Source organism: Hipposideros armiger, unplaced genomic scaffold (assembly GCF_001890085.2).
Source record: "Hipposideros armiger isolate ML-2016 unplaced genomic scaffold, ASM189008v1 scaffold_695, whole genome shotgun sequence".
NCBI classification, from domain to species: domain Eukaryota; kingdom Metazoa; phylum Chordata; class Mammalia; order Chiroptera; family Hipposideridae; genus Hipposideros; species Hipposideros armiger.
Window position 1 is genome coordinate 1,043,595 of NW_017732045.1, and position 17,471 is coordinate 1,061,065.

At 47.7% G+C, this 17,471-nt stretch overlaps 1 protein-coding gene across 1 annotated transcript in view; it reads right to left on the reverse strand.

The window, feature by feature from the left end:
* Positions 1-308: 308 nt before the first annotated feature.
* The window catches only part of IL10RB (interleukin 10 receptor subunit beta), a 24,833-nt gene continuing 7,670 nt past the window's right edge, over positions 309-17,471 (reverse strand). The window contains exons 3-6 of the mRNA XM_019626949.1: positions 14,788-14,954; positions 10,900-11,047; positions 6,398-6,558; positions 309-1,015 (exon numbers count right to left, since the gene is read on the reverse strand). Of these exons, the coding sequence (XP_019482494.1) occupies positions 854-1,015; positions 6,398-6,558; positions 10,900-11,047; positions 14,788-14,954 (638 nt within the window). The 3' untranslated portion in view covers positions 309-853. The remainder of the gene's footprint in view (positions 1,016-6,397; positions 6,559-10,899; positions 11,048-14,787; positions 14,955-17,471) is intronic.

The following is a 17,471-nucleotide window of genomic DNA, read 5'->3' on the forward strand; positions in this document are numbered from 1 at the left end:
ATACAAAGAGGATGGCTTTTTGGGATTTCAGATTTATGGGGAGGTCTCCTTTACACCCCACCTTGTGAGCCCTAAGCTTTGTTTTTTGTCCCCTGAGCCCTGGTGAGTAGCTGCGATCTACAGGGTTTGTCAAATGCCTCAAGGGGAAAGGTAGCACCAGCTTCTCTAGGTTTTGGCCTATGACTATCCCTTCCTTTCTTGCTAGAAACATTTTTTGTGTGTGTGCTTTATTTTTTCAAAAATGGCACCCAAGAGCCTCATTTCGCATCTGACAATTCTGCAAATGGAGTATCACAAACACACACAGATTAGAGAATAAAATTTTAATAGAGCACCAGCACTATATGAAACAGGTACAGGTAAAGAACCAAAACCCAGTCGAAGCATCCCTGAGAATCCAGAAAGCTTGTGCTCTGTACAGCCCTTCCTGACCACTGTTCAGGTCAGGTGGTTTTTTAGATCAGTCTATTGGCAGTCTGGTAGGATTTTACACCATCTGTTTTTATTCCTCCTTTGAAATATTTTTATTTCTCACAATCAAAACCTGCTCCTTATATTAGTGAGCGTAAGAGGCTGAAAATTATGTCCGCGGTGGCCAACTATTTTGTAATCATTAAGGCCTTTATCAAGTGGCAAGTTCCCAAGATAGAGTATTTTTGACAAGTAAGCCTTTAAAATCTAGCTCTTCGGTTGTTTAGACATGGTCCCAGCATCTGAGAGTTCTTACTGGGGCTTGCTCAGGTGGTCTCAGCCCACGTTTGTTGCTCTGATCACCCTGAGAGGCAGCTGTGAGAAGTAGGGGGTTGCTGTGCCCACCAGAGTGTGCCCCCTTCCTCAGAGGCTACCTTGAGGGCTAGTCCTGCCCAGACAGGGTCCGGAGGCTGCAGCTGTACCCAGGCTGCTTGCTGCTTTCGGAGGCGTCTGTGATGACACTCAGTTTGTCAAAAACTTCACTCTCATCAGAGAGTGGGAAGGAGAAAAACAGAAGCCTGCTGTGATGAGGGTGGCTCAAAAACTGCAGGAGGAAAAAAAGAAAGTGAATTATCAAATATTCCCTGAATTTTTTTCTCTGGGCTTACCAAGATTTTATACAGAACTTGTGGCTAGAAAATGCTGTTTTTAAAAATTGTGACAACAGTAGTATGAGAGTTCCTCGAAAAATTAAAAAGAGAATTACCATATGATCCAATAATTCCATTTCATGGTAAATACCCAGAAGAAATGAAAGCAAGGTCTCAAAGAGATACTTGTGCACCCATGTTCACTGTAGCATTAATCACAATAGCCAAAGGGTGGAAAAGATGGATAAACAAAGTATGGTATGTGCACACACTTCATTATTCAGCTTTAAAAAGGAAGGAGATTCTGATACATGTTATAACATGGATGAACCCTGAGGACATTATGCTAAGTAAAATAAGCCAGGCATGAAAGGACACATACTGTATATCCCACCTATATGAAGGAACTAAAATAGTCAAAATCATAGACAGAAAGGAGAATGGTGGTTTCTAGAGGCTGGGGGTAGTGGGGGATGGGGACCGATTGTTTAACGAGTACAGAGTTGCTGTCTGGGGTGATGAGCAAGTTCTGGAAATGGATGGTGGTGATGGTTGCACAACAATATGACTGTACTTAACGCCACTAAACTGTACATGTCAAAATGGTTAAGACGGTAAATTTTGTTATGTGTATTTTACCACAATTCTAAAAAAAGCAACAACAAATCTAAGGGATCGCAGGTCAACTGGGAGGGAAATGTTTAGGCCACTCATGCTGCTGTGGCCCTGACACAGACTGGGTGTCATTTTTAGGAAGCAGGGATGTCACAGGCATGGGATAAATGTGTCTTGAAATAACCAACAGAATCTCCCAGGCATCCTCAGACTGAGTTAGGGGGGCCCCTTGGGTGCTCCCAGCATCCCGTGTGTCCCTCAGTTCCAGCCCTCCGTCCTGCACTGTCCAGTATGGTAGCCATGAGAAATGTGGCAAGTCCAAATCAACCTGTGTGCTAAGGGCAAAATACATACCAGAGTCTTAAGACTTTGTGTGAAAAAAGAATGTAAATATTTCCATAATTTCTTAAAAGGTGGATGACATGTTGGAATAGTTTGGATATATTGCGTTATAGAAAATAAATTAATGCCACCTGTTCCTTTTTACTTTCTGAAAAAATGGGGCTGCTAGCAAATTTAAAACATACGTGGCTCACGCTGGGTTTCTGTCTAGCACGTTTTATGGACACCGACTCCTCATGGGTTTTTCTCTCCCAGCCGTCGGGGCTAGTTAGGCAGAGACCACCATCAAATCATCCCTGTCTCTCCGACTCTTTGAACAATGAAGATGCACTTCTGTTTCCTGAACTGTCTGCTGATTTCACGTTCTCCATTTTTATCCCTGTAGGCCCACAATGCTCTTAATCTTCAGGATGAGGCGGGGAAGCACTCTTCAAAGCACTGAATTTTTAACCGGTCCCTTCCAGCCTTTTATCCCTGGTTCCATCTCTAATTGATCCCTCCACTCCCTAATTTTTAATGTAATCTCTACATTCCACCCTTTCCTATGATTTAATCTACTGGCGTGGATTTGCGGGCTCTCTCCCCTGAGTCCTGACCCGCCCAGTGGAAGTGGGGAGGGGCAAAGAGGAATTATGTCCATATCTCTGCTGGGCAAAAAATGAGGCGGGGGTTAGGGGCAGAGGAAGAACCTCTCCAAATCGTCAGATCCGGTGGGTTCATAAGAACAGACTACAAGCTCCCCTTGATTCTCCTGGGAAAGGGGTGGAGAAGTACAAAAGAAGATGCGGTAAATCTCAAGAAAGCAAAGGCCAGGCTTGTCTCCTGGCTGAACGCACACACAGAAACGGGTTGTCGGCTCAATATGTCCGTGTTGGATAAATCTCACTGTTGCCTTTTCCCATCCCCAGCAAATCTCCCTACCTCAAAATTTCTCTCTGGGCCGTGGGTAATGGATTCTCTACATTGAGTCACACTGGAGCATTGCACGTGAGGACCCTGATCTGCTCCTAGCTCCTCGGGCCCTTTCTCCAGCGGCCCCGCCCATACTTCTGATATGTGGGGGCTGGCTCCACAGTCAAGCCTGCAAAGTCCTCTAGTCTTGGAGGTGAGAGAGAGTTCATGCCAATGGTCCCTTTATACTATGCTTTGATTTGCACGTCGCCCCATCTGTCCTTTCCTGTCTGACCAGCCTCTTTGATGGTGAAGCCAGAAGCAAAAATAGCAGGTGAATAGCTGTGTTTCCTCTTGATTCTCCAAGAGCAAAACACTTCCTACTCAGAGCAAAGGGCGGCCTCTCTGTTTTTCCTGCTGCAAATGTGCTTTCTCAAGTTTCACCTCTAGAAGATTCTTGGCTCATTCTGGGGCTGCCGTGTTGTCAGCACTCTTGTCAGAGGTCCCAGTGGCTCTGAAACATGTGCCTAGGGTCATGGGTCCCAGATCCCCCTTCGTGGTGAAGGGTTCCCCAGCTCGAAGAGCACTGGAGCTGGAGCCGCTCACAGGGAAGTCCCTCTCCAGAAACTGTCCTCCTTGGAAGGGAGTCGCCTCGCCCAAGGGTGCATGTCCTTCCCAGGGGTGAGTATCAGCCGACTGGCTGGTGTGGGGACAAGGCCTGACATCAGCTCTCATGACCACAGGTGAACAGGATCAAAGGAGCAAGAAGTGACAAGGCCTTGGTAAGACGCACTTCAGAGGGTGGGGAACTACCCTGTGAAGATTCAGGGACCTGCCACATCAGCGAAGTTTTAGGGGTCCTGTGGAGTACGGCGTGTCAGGACATCCTCTCCAAAGTAAGGACCGACTACTGTGTCTCGCCCTGCCACTGCTAAGGAGGCGGCACTGTGCTAGACGGCATCTGTGGGCGCTGGAGGCAGCATGTTCCACTCCGAGGAATACAACTCCAGTGTGCTGGTAGAGTGACACAGAAGGCTGCCCCCTGAGGGGGACCCCGAGTAGGAAAGGGCCCTGCAGAAGGCATGGGCTATGAGCAAGCTGCCCTGGCCACATCGCATGCTGGCTGATGCAGGGGTCCCAAGGCCTGCGCTCAGTTACGTGGTACTTGACAACACAGTACCTGAACCCCTGGCAGGTCTGTGGTGGAGAAAGAGGCTGGGTGGAGTTGATAGCAAATCTGAGAGCGTCACAGTGCACATCATATAGTCCCGGGCCAGGCAGGGCCACCTGCCCTGGAAAATTAGAGCCTATGTGGAAATCCGGTCCTGGAGTGCTATGGGGACTGGTAGACATGGGGCCTCTGGTCACGGGATACCAAGTGACCATGCCACCAGCACTGACCACCGTGAGGCCTGTCAGACCCACCAGGTCCTAAGATGAGGTCAAAGGGCCTGCGTGCAGGTGGCCAGGCCTCCCCTGCCATCTACCCCTGCTGCATCAGGATGTCCCCTCTGTTCACATCATGATCACGCAGGGGGACGGGTCCTATGACCAGATGAACAGGGAGGGAAAGGACAAATGTGGAGCACAGCGAGGCGGATGTGGCGTGTGTCACAAACCCCAAAAGGCCTGCTGTAGCACTAGAGTCCCAACCGGGGAGTCCAGAATGGAGGAGGGGCAAGGAGAAAGCCTTCCCCTGGGCAGAGGGGTGGAGGGACCAGTGGCCCTGCTTACCGCACTCCGTGACCTGCCTGGGGAACTGGTGCTCCCTGGCCAAGTCATTTTAGGCTCTGTCCATCTAGAGCAGGGTCAGCCAACTATGGCCCATGGGCCAAATCCATGGCCCAAGAGTTTAAGAATGGATTTAGAGTTTCAAATCATTACATTTAAGTGGTTATATAAGTACTTACATAACCTACATCGCAATTTTGCCTCTTAGCTTGCAAAGCCTAAAATATTTGCTACTGGCCCTTTTTAAAAAAGTTTGCCGATATCTGGTCTAGAGGGTTCCCAGAAGGAGAGAGTCCCCACCAGGGAACACGGTAGGAATCCCGTTAGATTTGAAATCACGGCTGCCACTGTCTCATGTCAGGCTCACACGCCAAGAAACCAGCTGGCAAGGAACAGAGTCACCACCCCGGTCATCAAGGGGAGGAAAGGCTGCTGTTACATAACGGTGGGTACTCAGAGGCACCGGGCGACCCGTGGTGGTCCCCGGCCCAGTTCTGATGGCAAGTGGTGACATGCAGCAGCCATGGGCTGAGCAGGCTGAGACCTCGCAGAGCTGAGGGTCTGGGTCACCCAATCAGGTCAGCAGAGACTCGTGGTAGCAGGGGGTCTGTACAAGGGACAGCAGAGCAGCCAGATCTTGAGTGTGTGTGACTTGTGCTCCTGAGACCCACTTCCCCAGGAGAAGAGAGGGACTGACACCGGGAGGAGCTGCTCCCATGGGTCCGGTGGTACAAGGGGTAGAATGCAATCGACGCTTAAGTTCCTGGGAGGCTGTGATGTGCCTCCCAGACCTCCTTCAGGGAGGACACCCGCTCCCTAGGTGCTGAGGGCACTGTTTGCTGCCGTCTTGCAGTTGAACGTCTCCCCAGAAAGTTCCCTTGGTTTTGCCCCCTTCCCGGGGGTAGCCCACATCCAGCCCAGGGTTAATGCCGGGTTCACAGGCCCTCTTGCCTCAGCTTGGGACACCCTGAAAGGGCCATCCCAGCTCCAGGTGCCCCCGGGAGTGGCTGAGGCCTCTGCTGTGACTGCCTTACAGCTCAGCCTCTCTGTCCCCCCACCATCCTGCTGCCCTCACACCCTTAGAGGTATTATTCCCAAGGGTACTCCCCGCTATGCCTTTTGAAGACAAATCTCCATCTTAGAGTCTGTTTCCTAGCAAATGAGACTAAAGGTAGGTTCTTTGGGGCTTGGTTGGCATGTTTTCGTTTTGAAGTGTTGGTGTACATCCAGAATTTCACTTCCGCGGGCCTCTGCAGTTGTACGGTCTCTACCCAGGCACATCCTTTCTTCTGTCCTAACCTTTGGAAAAGAGCTTCCCTAAAGTCTACATTGCACATCCCTCTCTCAGACATCCCCACACTGGAAACACACCTGCTCCTCTCCTCTCGCTCCCCCAGCTGTTCGCTGGCACTTAGTTTAGCGTCTTCTTTCTTACTCTGAGCTCTGCTTTTTCTCTTCCTGTCCCAGAACCATCATCACCTTTGCTCCCCGATGGCCTGGGGCCTTAGGCAGGGAAGGTCAGAGAGGGGACGATGTCCAAGTTGGAGGGACAGCTTCTGGAACAAGCTTTGCCTCCTCTGTTAGGGCTGTGACCACAGATGTGCCCGAATCGGGCACCAGGAAATGGACCCGCATGTAAGGACGTGGGTCACTCTCCAGGGAAACGCGCTGGCCTGAATTAGGTGGCCCGGACTTAGAGGGGAAAACTCCTCCCAATCAGGGTTTCCAATCCACACCGGGCTCCCCCCACCACATACCTCTTTCAGGTGCTGCGGAAGCGAGTTCCCAGGGGAGAAGGCCTGCTTGGTCTTCTTGTAGATGTACCACAGCAGGGCGAAGCAGCCGAAGAGAAGCAGGCAGGCCACGAAAATGGAGACTATGAGGACCACGGCGATGATGAGCCAGGACAGGCCTGTTTCTGCAGGGAGGACGGAGTGGGTTACATTCTTGTCACATACAGACTGAGTCACGGTGACCTGAACAGTGTTTTCACCATCACGCTCCAATGGCAGTGCCTGAAAACAGGGCCCATAGGTTCATCTCAGAAGGTGTGAGGAAACACACAGCTGTTTGAGGGTCTAGAGCTTCCCAACAAGTTTCACCCCTTTCCTAGCCTCTCCCAAGTGTGGCTTCTGGCACGATGGCTGATACACACAAAAACAATAATAAGCAAGAACTCTGATCCACTTTCCCCACTCGCAGGGTAGGTAGCGAGGGGCCTCCCATTCTGGATAAATCTCTTCTACCTGGAAGCAGAAAACGGGACTTCCCTGGGCCCCAGGGCCCCAATGAAACGCATGTACTGTAGCGTTTTTTTACTGAGAACTGCTAAAGCTCTCAGCACAGATGGCTCCACCGAAACCCCTGCACTCAGACCCCCAAACTCGAGCGTGGCTTCTAGCAGGCTTAGGCCACGCTGCTGGGGCGACGCAGCGTCCTCTTAAGTTCCTGCCTGGAAAAACTCAAGGATGCCAAAAGAACTTTCCATTTGTCCCACCAACATCTGACCTTCCCTTCCTAGAGCCTTTACTAGAGAAAGCTGTGAGTTTTTCCTCTTTCCCTGAGATGTGCATGAATCTCCTACAACCCGGGCGTGTGTTTCTCAAGGACCGGAAAGCCATCCCTGTAAAATGTAATAAGGAAGGAGTGGCCTGTCTCCCAGCCTCTGTGGGAGGGTAGAAGGCTCCATCGATAGATGCCAGTTAGCACTAGACACAGATGGCCTATCGCATTGACCTTGGCCTAATCGCATTGACCTTGGCCTAATCGCATTGACCTTGGCCTAATCGCATTGACCTTGGCCCACCGTCTCACCGGGTTTTTCACTTCCCTGACTGCGCTTCTCCATTCTCCTCCCTCATTCCTTTAAAATGCCCAGTTAGCTCTTTCCCTTCCTGAAGCCCTCACTGAGTGAAACCTGTTTTTACCGCTTTAACGAACGCCCGGCTTTATCTCTGACAGTATCCAGGATGTCACCCAGGTCCTTTGTGGTCCTCGCTCCTCTGGTTCAATACTAGGTCCCTTTTCCAGCTGCCCTGGCCACCTCACTTCCCTATGCCCAACCCCTGACAACCAGCACCACCCTCCGGGTCAAGACCCAAAGCGTTTGGTGCTGAGAGAGGCCAAGAGAACAAACCCTGCCCTTTAAGAGCAAGCCATTTTAAAGGGACTATTTGTGGGGGCAACGTCAATTTCTATTGACACAGGGCAGATCAAGAGCCCTGAAACAGACAGCAAACGGTCCTAGAGCTACATCAAGTGCAGCCACCTGCTGGCCTTCCCAGCACTTAGCACAGGGGCTCACAGACACTCCTTAGATATCTGATAATGGAGGTGCGACTGTGAGAGGGGGAGCGGCTGGGAGGAGCCTGCCGTATCTTCTCGGCCGCTGCCCTTCCTCCCTGGTCCTATTATGTTTTCATTCACTCTGGCAGTGACCTCATAGTCTTTCCAGCTTGTGATTTCAGAGGAACTCCTTTTCCAAGTTCCCCTATGAATTCTTGTTTCATTTACTAGAATCAAGGGGTGGTGCCTTCTAACCTACACTTTCAACATGTTCAAAGCACACGTGTGCTTCCTTGGTGAGTGCAGGGTCATGGGACAGTGAGCAGGCTGGAGCGGCCCCAGGCTGCACCCTAGCAGACAAGAGGAGATGGACCTGGGAGCTGACATCCCAGCCCTTGAGGGAGTTCCAGGATTCACGTCCATCTGTCCTTCCTTTTAATATTTCGAGGGTCTCTAACGGGGCAATGCCTCAGAATCGCTCATTGAACACTGATTGCTGGGCCCACCCTGGCACTGCTGGTGACACTGTGATGAGCCCCTGGCGGCCAGCCGCTGGGTCTCCTTGTCGCTCCAGCTAGGCCATCGTAGCATCTTAGACAAGGACAGTCCACAAGCACACCTGGTTGATGCTGACACAATTCAAAAGATGCTTTTGAGACTCACCCTGAGGGAGAAAAGGGGAAGGAGAGAGGACACTGCTTTACACAGGCTGTGAATTGTGGGAGAATCTATTAACCGGCACCCTCTGCATAAAGCTTTCTAGCTTGTGTCAGCTGCATCTGACCGTGCTGTCGGGCAGACCACCTGTCTCTGTTTAATCCGCAGGGAACATCATGACTTTGCTCACCTATGGAATTAATCTGCAGGTAGTAAATGACAGGGAAAGTGTTCTGTGATTTACATTGGAGCACCTTTCGTCTCTCTGAGCCTTCATTTTCCAGTCTGTAAAAGGGGAGAAGATTCTTAAAATGCTCTCCCTGAAAACGTGTTGTGAGGTTTAAATGAATTACTCTGTTTAAGCAAACCTAAAATGATGTTTGACTAAAGCCGGTTTTCAATGGGTCATATTTTTATAAAAATGTCTGGATTTCGTCACTTAGTGGGTGATCCTTCAGTGGACCCCTCCAGAGGCAAGCCGCTGAACTGGGGCGACTGACAAAGCAAGGAGTGTGCTAAGAGAATTCCCTCCTGAGAGACAGGAAGTCTTCTCAGCTTCTGAGTGGCTTTGCAGTCCTGAGAAAGCTGGCTAATACAACTGCAGAACAGCTCGGATGACACTGCAGAGAGCATGTGTCTGGGAGAGGCGAAAGAATCCTGGATGCAGGCAAATCATTTGTGCCTTTACAAAAGAAGAGGAAAAAAAACCCCCCAAAAAACCAAGAAGATTCAGGGAACTACAGGCCAGTAAACTTGATACTGATCTCCAGAAAACATACGAACATTCCAGAATGGATAAAGAAGTGGTTCATTACATACCCTTAAAAAAGATAAGGATGATAACTAAACATGATAACATTAGGGCACCAGGAAGAAATTAGCACCCAGTGGCTTGTTGGTAAATTATGGCGTATTATGGGGCTGGTTTTTCCCAAGCTGTGTTCCTTAGAATGCTAACCCTTCAAGGTGTTGAAAGGTCAAATATGCGACTTTTCTGAGAGAGAAATACAGTGCACCGTCCTCCAAGCATACCTGGCTACAGGGCTCTTAAGTGGAGACACTAGATACTCACAGGACACAGGTGGGGCAGTGCTGCACCTGGCACTGGGTGTTGATTTCAGCTGGTATCTGCAAAGTCTTTCACAATGACTTTGTGGACAATGAATTGAAACAGCTCACATAACAGGGCACCACCGTCAGATGGACTGGTGACCAGTAAGCGAGCGGCTAAGCAGTCTAAAGGAAAGTGTGTCCTGGAACACACCAGTGGCTTAAGCGACAGTCTGGTAAGGATCCTGGAGCTCTTCCTAGAAAACCAGGAGATGAGACAAAGCAAAATTGGGGGAAGAAATGTGTTCAATGACCAAAACCAACATTCAAAAAGAACTTGACAAGCCGCAGTGATGAATCAATGCCAGCGCAGCACTGCCATCTTCTCAGACCTGCACAGCGACACAAGAGATGAAAAGGTCTGCTGTCCCTCTGCAGGGAATTCTTTCTTGCTTTCCTCTGGGTTTCTGTGGCCCCAGCTGAATGCCTTGCTCCCAGGAGGGCTGTGGTGAATGAAAATGGCCAGGAGTGGCCCCACACACGCTCACCCTTCCATGGTCTGAGCTGGCTGAGCCTCTCAACTACTTCTTTAATTCATCAAAAGGCCTCTCATTTGTGTGCAGACGTTCTAGGCCATGAGTTTTTGCCACCTTGGTTGCGACTGCAACGCATCTGCATGTAAATAATCACAGTATCCAGGCCAACTGGTTCCATCTTTCTCTTTTGCTCCCTCCCTTCCTCCTTCTTTGTTTTCTCTCAAGAAACGCCAAGTGTGGAGGCACTCTGCTAGATGCTGTGAAGGAGTATTCAGGTCCCGGGACCGTACTGGACGACGGACTCTGAAACAAGCAGTGCTTGCGGAGGAGTGACAGGTTTTCCAAACACTCCCTTCCTGTCACGCGTCAGGAGGAAGTGGAGGCATGCAGCCTGGGAAGGAAAGGCTCCTGGGGGGTGTGACAGGGCCAACCTCTGCTGGGCACTCTTGGGAGGACTGATGACACTTGCTTCAAGGACAGAATGAGCACAGCGGAGATGGGCGCACGGAGGCAGACCTCAGCTCCCCGGAAGGAAGACGTGTCCCTCCATCCCTCTGGTCTGAGTGAACACGCTGCCTCACAAGCCCATCAGTCAGGGCTGAACTAAGGGGGAGTTTGCGTTAGACGTGGTGATGTCTGAGGAGCCTTCCAACCCTCACACTCGGGAGTCTACAAAGCTATTTAAAATGCTCAGAGGAGAAGAATTACAGGCGGTGCATCTCAAGACTCACCGTCACTCTTGGTCTGCTCACAGACAGGCTCACTCCATGGACCGGTTTTGTTTCGATCGGTAAGAAACACTTGAACTTGAACGCAGTACACTGTCCATGGCTCAAGATCTTTGAGGACCTTCAAGTCATACTCAGTAGTAACTAGATACTAGTAACAAAGACAAAAATAAGAGCACGTCTCAGGAGTGAAGGGACGCCATCTTCCCCGCCCCCCCCGAACTTCCCAGTTATAATCTTTACTTCAGGCTCAACATAGGGAGATGAAGGAGTGAGGCATGGCTGCCAGCCCATTTCAGGGGTCCCATTCTAAGGGACAGGGCAAGTCCTGACTGTGATACTGACAAACCATCTCATTTCTTGAATTCTCTAATTTAAATGACATACAAACCACCCCACTTCTTCCTTAAAAAAGATAAACTAGTTGCACGGGTTGAATTGGTTCCCTCTTTCCCCGCGAATTCATATATTGAAATCCTAACCCTGTAGAGCAGCGGTTCTCAACCTGTGGGTCGCGACCCCTTTGGGGGTCGAACGACCCTTTCACAGGGGTCGCCTAAGACCATCTGAAAACAAAAAGATATTTACATTACGATTCATAACAGTAACAAAATTACAGTTATAGAGTAGCAACGAAAATAATTTTATGGTTGGGGGTCACCACAACATGAGGAACTGTATTAAGGGGTCGTGGCATTAGGAAGGTTGAGAACCGCTGCTGTAGTGCCTTAGTGAGTGACTTAGTTGGAGATAGGGTCTTTATAGAGGTAATCAAGTTAAAATGAGGTCATTAGGGGGCCTAATCCAACATGGCTGATGTCCTTATCAGAAGAGGAAATTTGGACAAAGACATGCATACAGGGAGGACTCCCTGTGAAGATGTCGGCAGAGATGGGGTGCTGCTTCTACAAGCCAAGGAACCGAAGGTTGACATCAGACCACTAGAAGCTGGGAGAGAGGCCTCAGAAGAGCCAGCCCTGCTGACATCTCTCTTGGATTTCTAGCTTCCAGAACCCTGAGGCAATACATTCTGCTGTTTAAGTAGCCCAGCTGATGGCGCTTGGTTACAGCAGCCCGAGCTAACACACTGTAGATGGTCATCATCTACAGCAAGACTCAATGTGGTTTTCTAAGTCTAGAGCATGTGTCTGACTCTTGCTGTCCGGGGTTCTCCTCAGAATCACTTCTCCACTTGTGTACCCGGGTTGCCTGCATCCAGTGGCCCACCTCACCTCGAAGGCACAAACCACTGCCTGCCTCTGGTGGGGGCATCCCTGACTTACCTTAGTCTAATCTAAATATAAGATATCCTAATTGATGATCTATTCCTGAAGTTGAGAATCCAAAATAGTTTCCAGTGAAATAAAGGGAATTCAGGAGTAAATACTACTTGCATTTGCATCATGGTTGTTAATTTCCTTACAGAAGGGTCCTATGCACAATTTGCTATAGGAATAGGAACTTCAACAGGAAGTGAGCACAGACTTTTTTTACTGTAGTAATTGATTATTTTCCTTTTGGGGTTGGGTTTGTTGACATCTTGTCTATATTCCTTTATTATATGAGAAGCCAAATTCATTGAGGGCAAGAATTGGATTATACCAATTGAACACATGAAGAGTATGGTATAACTCCTAATAATTAAAAACAAAAATAAAACCCGAAAAGTCCAGGCTTTCATTTCTAGAAATCCAATACCTCTAAAACCTTACAATGCTCTTTTTTCAAAGACTAAATTCAGAGGCTGACCCATGAGTGGCAGGCAGGAAAGAAGGCAGCACAGATGTGAAGGACCTGATCCAATCCCCTCTGATTGCTTTTTTCTAGCCTTCCTTCACTTCTGGGCAACTGCTGGTTTTATCTTCTCAATTTCTCCCATCAGGAAGCAATAGAATTTCCAAAAGTCTTTCATGTTATCAGTTCCAGGATCTAACATGGCACCCTCTCAGAAACATGTGCATTCTAAAAGAGAACCAGACTGTCTTATTCCTTTAGGACTGCTATAGCAGAATACCACAGACTGGGTGTGTCTTATAAACATTTATTTCTCACAGTACTGGGGGCTGGGAGTCCAAGATCAAGGTACCAGCAGATTTGGTGTCTCATGAAGGTCTACTTTCTGGTTCATTGCTGCAGTCCTCTCCTGAGTCCTCACATGGAAGGACGGGCCGAGGGAGATCTCTGGGGTCTTTTATTTGCATAAAGGCAGAAATCTCATTCGTGAGGACTCCACCTTCATGACCTAATCAACTCTCAAAGGCCTCACTTCCTAATATCATCACATTAGGGATTAGGTTTCAACATATGAATTTGGGGTGGGGGACACAAACATTCAGTCTATAGCACATATAAACTGGTCATGGTGACACTGCGGGCACCGGTAAGGAACTGGGGAGCAGACAGCCTTCCCAACACTCAGCATGTCACATCAAACGCATCCACACAATGGGCTGAGTGATTGCACAAATGTGTAACCAGATGCCTGTTCTGTGGGCATCTTCTAGATAAGAAGCTGAAGATAAGCTGGGCTTTGCATTTCATACTTGGTGCAGGAGGCATTCAGCCAAGGTACCATTAACTGTGGAATCCAATCCTTAAAGTACATTGCTAACTCCTTGAGCAGGTCCATCTGTCTTTATATTTGCATCCCAGAGCTTAACTGTCAGCTGCATTTGATAAGTGACCATAAATCACATTATTCTATATTGCTCTGTAGGCATACATTTCCTGGGTCTTGACTATAAGCAAAATCGTCTATTCTGCGAAGAAGGCAGATATCTTACGCCATTTAATGGAGCGTTTTCTGAAGGAAAAAGTTAACTTGAGATTCTTTGGGGCTATGCAATATGTACATATAAATTTAATTACATCATTCATAATCCAGTACACATGGGTGACCCTTTCCTCCCAAACTCTTGAGAATTAAGTGATAAAATCAACATTTAATGTAGAAGAGATAACATATATGCAACTTAACTGACATAACATATATGTCAGTCAGTTTAGGACCACAAAAGGCATTCAGCTCAGAAGCACTGAGTATAAGAATGAAACTTGATCCAGGATGAATGAAACTAACCTTAACATGTCTACAAAAGGGGAAGGGACCTCTGGACTGCCATATACATTGGTCAGGCAATGAGACCAGCTTATTTTTTTCATTATGCCATTAAATCCCCCAATAATCCTATGAAATACATTATTATCCCCCCTTTATTAATGAACAGGATTATTACGCCCATTCTGCCGACATGAGGAAGCTGAGGTCAAGAACATGAATGACCAGAGTCACATAGTGGCAGGGGCAACACTCCAACCAGGTCTTTCCACTCCTAGCCCATGTTTTCAAAGAAACTGTCCCCTGAAAAGGAGGAGAGCAATGGGGAAAAGTGGGGTCAAACAGGTAAAATGTGACACTGTTCGTCCAGTGTGCAGGGGTGGGGCTCCCTGACCATGACTTTGACTATTCTGTGGTGCATGCGAGGCAGAGGCTTCATGCCATGAAGCCGTAGTCATTCAGCTGATCACCTGATTCAGCTGATTCCAAGTTCCCCCAGCCAACTGCTGAGTCAGCTCTGCCTTCTCCCGCAACTTCCCTTTGGGGAAAGAAACGCCGGCTCTCACTGAGCCAGCGTCCTAGAAGTCAGCTCTGCACAGTTCCCTTGGGTCTGGGAAGCGTGAGCCAGCGAGACTGGTCATCCCTCAGACTGGGAACTTCCGGCGCTCAGAGGACCAGGCCTTAGATCCTCTGGACCTTAAGGTGCTGCCACCTTGAAAGACCCTGACGAGGTGGCTTCCTAGCCTCCTCTCTCCATTGTCCTGGCCTCAGACCAACAGTAAGCAAAGAACAGGAGGCCTATATTTGAATCACGTACGATTTGCCAAGCTTACCTTTTGATCAGAGCTATTCTTCCAATATTGCACATTATAAACCCATGAGTCATAAATATTCCTTGCAGTCCATGTTTCAAGGTCCTTCGCAGTTTTAGGGGCTGTGAAACGTATATATAAAGACGTAGCAAACACCTCTACTTGCAGTCTAGGAGGTCCAATAATGGCTAAGTATGAGAACAAAGCAAAATGACAATCAAAAATCACATTTTAAAAACGTCAACATTTATTTTTCACAACTGTGCAAAACCAAGCGGCTTACTGAAGTACTCTATTTGATATACCATTGCTATGATGTTGGTTGTCATGGCTACGGACAATTTTGCTTAAAAAAAATAAACTGATAACCTTTGCTTTTATTAATCATTTTAGTCCATTTCTGTTTATTGTGATTTTTGATATATTTGAAATTATTCCATGTACATTATATTGTGTTTTCTGTAAAGACTGCTTCTTTTTTTTTTTTTTTTTTTGGCTTTTTCCTCTCCTCTTTTTTTTCCCCCCCATTAGGTTGAATTTTCTTTATTTCCTTTGCTGGGCTGGAAACTAAAGATGGTATTTCCATTATTTTTAATGTTTAGCATATACAATTAACCATACACATTTCCAACAAAGTCTAAAGCTGTTCCCTTCCTAGATATACATGTGGCTGGCCCCGTTACTTCATTTGGGTCCCAGCTCACATGCCACCTCCTCAGACAGACTGTCTCTTACCACCCTATGTAAAGAGCTGTTCCCATCACTTCGTGCCCTGGTACCTTGCTTTATTTTCTTCAGAGCCACAGTCACTATCTGTCATAAAATATGTATCTGTTTATAACGTCTTCCCCATTAGAATGTATGGATCACAAGGGGAGGGATTTTTGCCTTGTTCACTGCTGTAGCTTCAGCATGAAGAATGTGTCTGGCACTTAGCAAGTGCTCGATAATGACCGCAGAATGCATAATAAATGGCTCTGGGCAACAGTGCTGTTTGAGTTTTCTCCTGTTTTCTTCTCGGGCTGCTCTTACTTTTGAGGGCTGCTAATGGGCCTGCTTTTTGCATTCTACCCTGTTTCTAATCTGCTGGTAGCTGAAAACCAGATTTAAAAACTTATCAGTTATTTCTCCAAAGCAAGTATAAATAGGTTCCACATATCTTGAAGCATTTTCCTATCATTTAAACGTCAAGAGGCAAATTTCCAACATGGGGTAGTTATTGCTAAGAGCATAGACGCAGAAGCCTGGGTTTGAATCCTTGCTCAGCCACTCTCTACCTGTGTGGCCTTGGGCAAGCTGCTTATCTATTCTGTATCAGTTTCTGCTTATCTATTCTGTATAGGTTTCTAAAAGGAACTTCCAAAACAGGATTCTCTAAAATAGGATTTGGAACCTCAGGATCTGTTAGTTAGCAATTACAGGAGCAGAAACCTGCACTGTGTTTTGGAGACTTGACTAGTGTTTAGCTGTTTGTATTTTTTCTTGGTCACTTTTTCTTAGTTTTAATAAAGATACCTTTAGAAAAGACAATGTAACTTTGATAATTTCTGACACCAGAAATAAGAGTTTTTTGCCTAAGCCTGGGACTGAATAGGGAAACGGCCAAAGGGCATTCTAGCTGCATTCCCCACCAGGGTGGGCAAAATTGTGGGAGCCACCGGGGTCAAGAAGAGGGGAGAGGTATAAAGGCCCCTCCCCACACAGAGACAATCCTTTTAATGCTTCTTTCTATCTACTCCTTGGAAGACTGTACTTGAGTTTTGTTAATGAGGTACTTGTGACCCCTTATCCTCTTATTTTCTCTATTGTTCTATAGTGGTTTAATTAGTTTTCAATTTCTGATGTTCTAATTATGTTCATCGCATGACCTCTGGTGGGTCCCTATGACCTTCCAGATCTAATCTGGGAACTTTTTTTTTTGCTGCTTACCAGCCAGCCTGACCCAATGCATCTGTCATTAACTGTATCCACCCCTCTGTCCTTCATTCTGAGCAAGCTGGCTGTCTGCACCTGGTCTTCCTGTCTCCATACCTGCCTAGAATACCTTTATTCTTCTGCCTATCATGTCACATTTCCTTAAGTCATAGTTCCAAACTGGTTTCCCCTAAAAAATGTACTACAGTCATGCACCGCACAACAACATGTCAGCCAAGGATGGGTTGCATGTATGACAGTGGTCCCCTAAGATTATAATGGAGCCGAAAAATTCCTTTCGCCTCATAATGTCCTAGCTGTGGTGATGCCATAGAGCAGCGCATGACTCATGTGTTTGTGGTAATGCTGGTGTAAACAAACCTACCGAGCAGCCAGTTGTATAAAGTATAGCATATACAATTATGTACAGTACAAAATACCTGATAATGATAATGAATGACTATGTTACTGGTTTATGTATTTACTATGCTATACATTTTATTGTTATTTTAGAATGTATTGTTTCTACCTATAAAAAAGTTTGCGGGCCGGTTGAGTGGCTCATTGGTTAAGAGCTGGCTTGGGAGCACAAGCTCTGAGCAGTAGGGCCCCGGTTCGGATCCCACATATGCCAGTGATGCTGCGCCCTCTACAGCTAAGATGGTGAACAGCAGCTCGAGCTGGAGCTGGGCTGCCGTGAGTCGCCGGTGACAGCGCAGGCTGCAGTGGGGCTGGCCGGCAGCCAGCGTGAGCTACCGTGAGCTGCCATGAGTGGTCGTTCAATGGCCAAC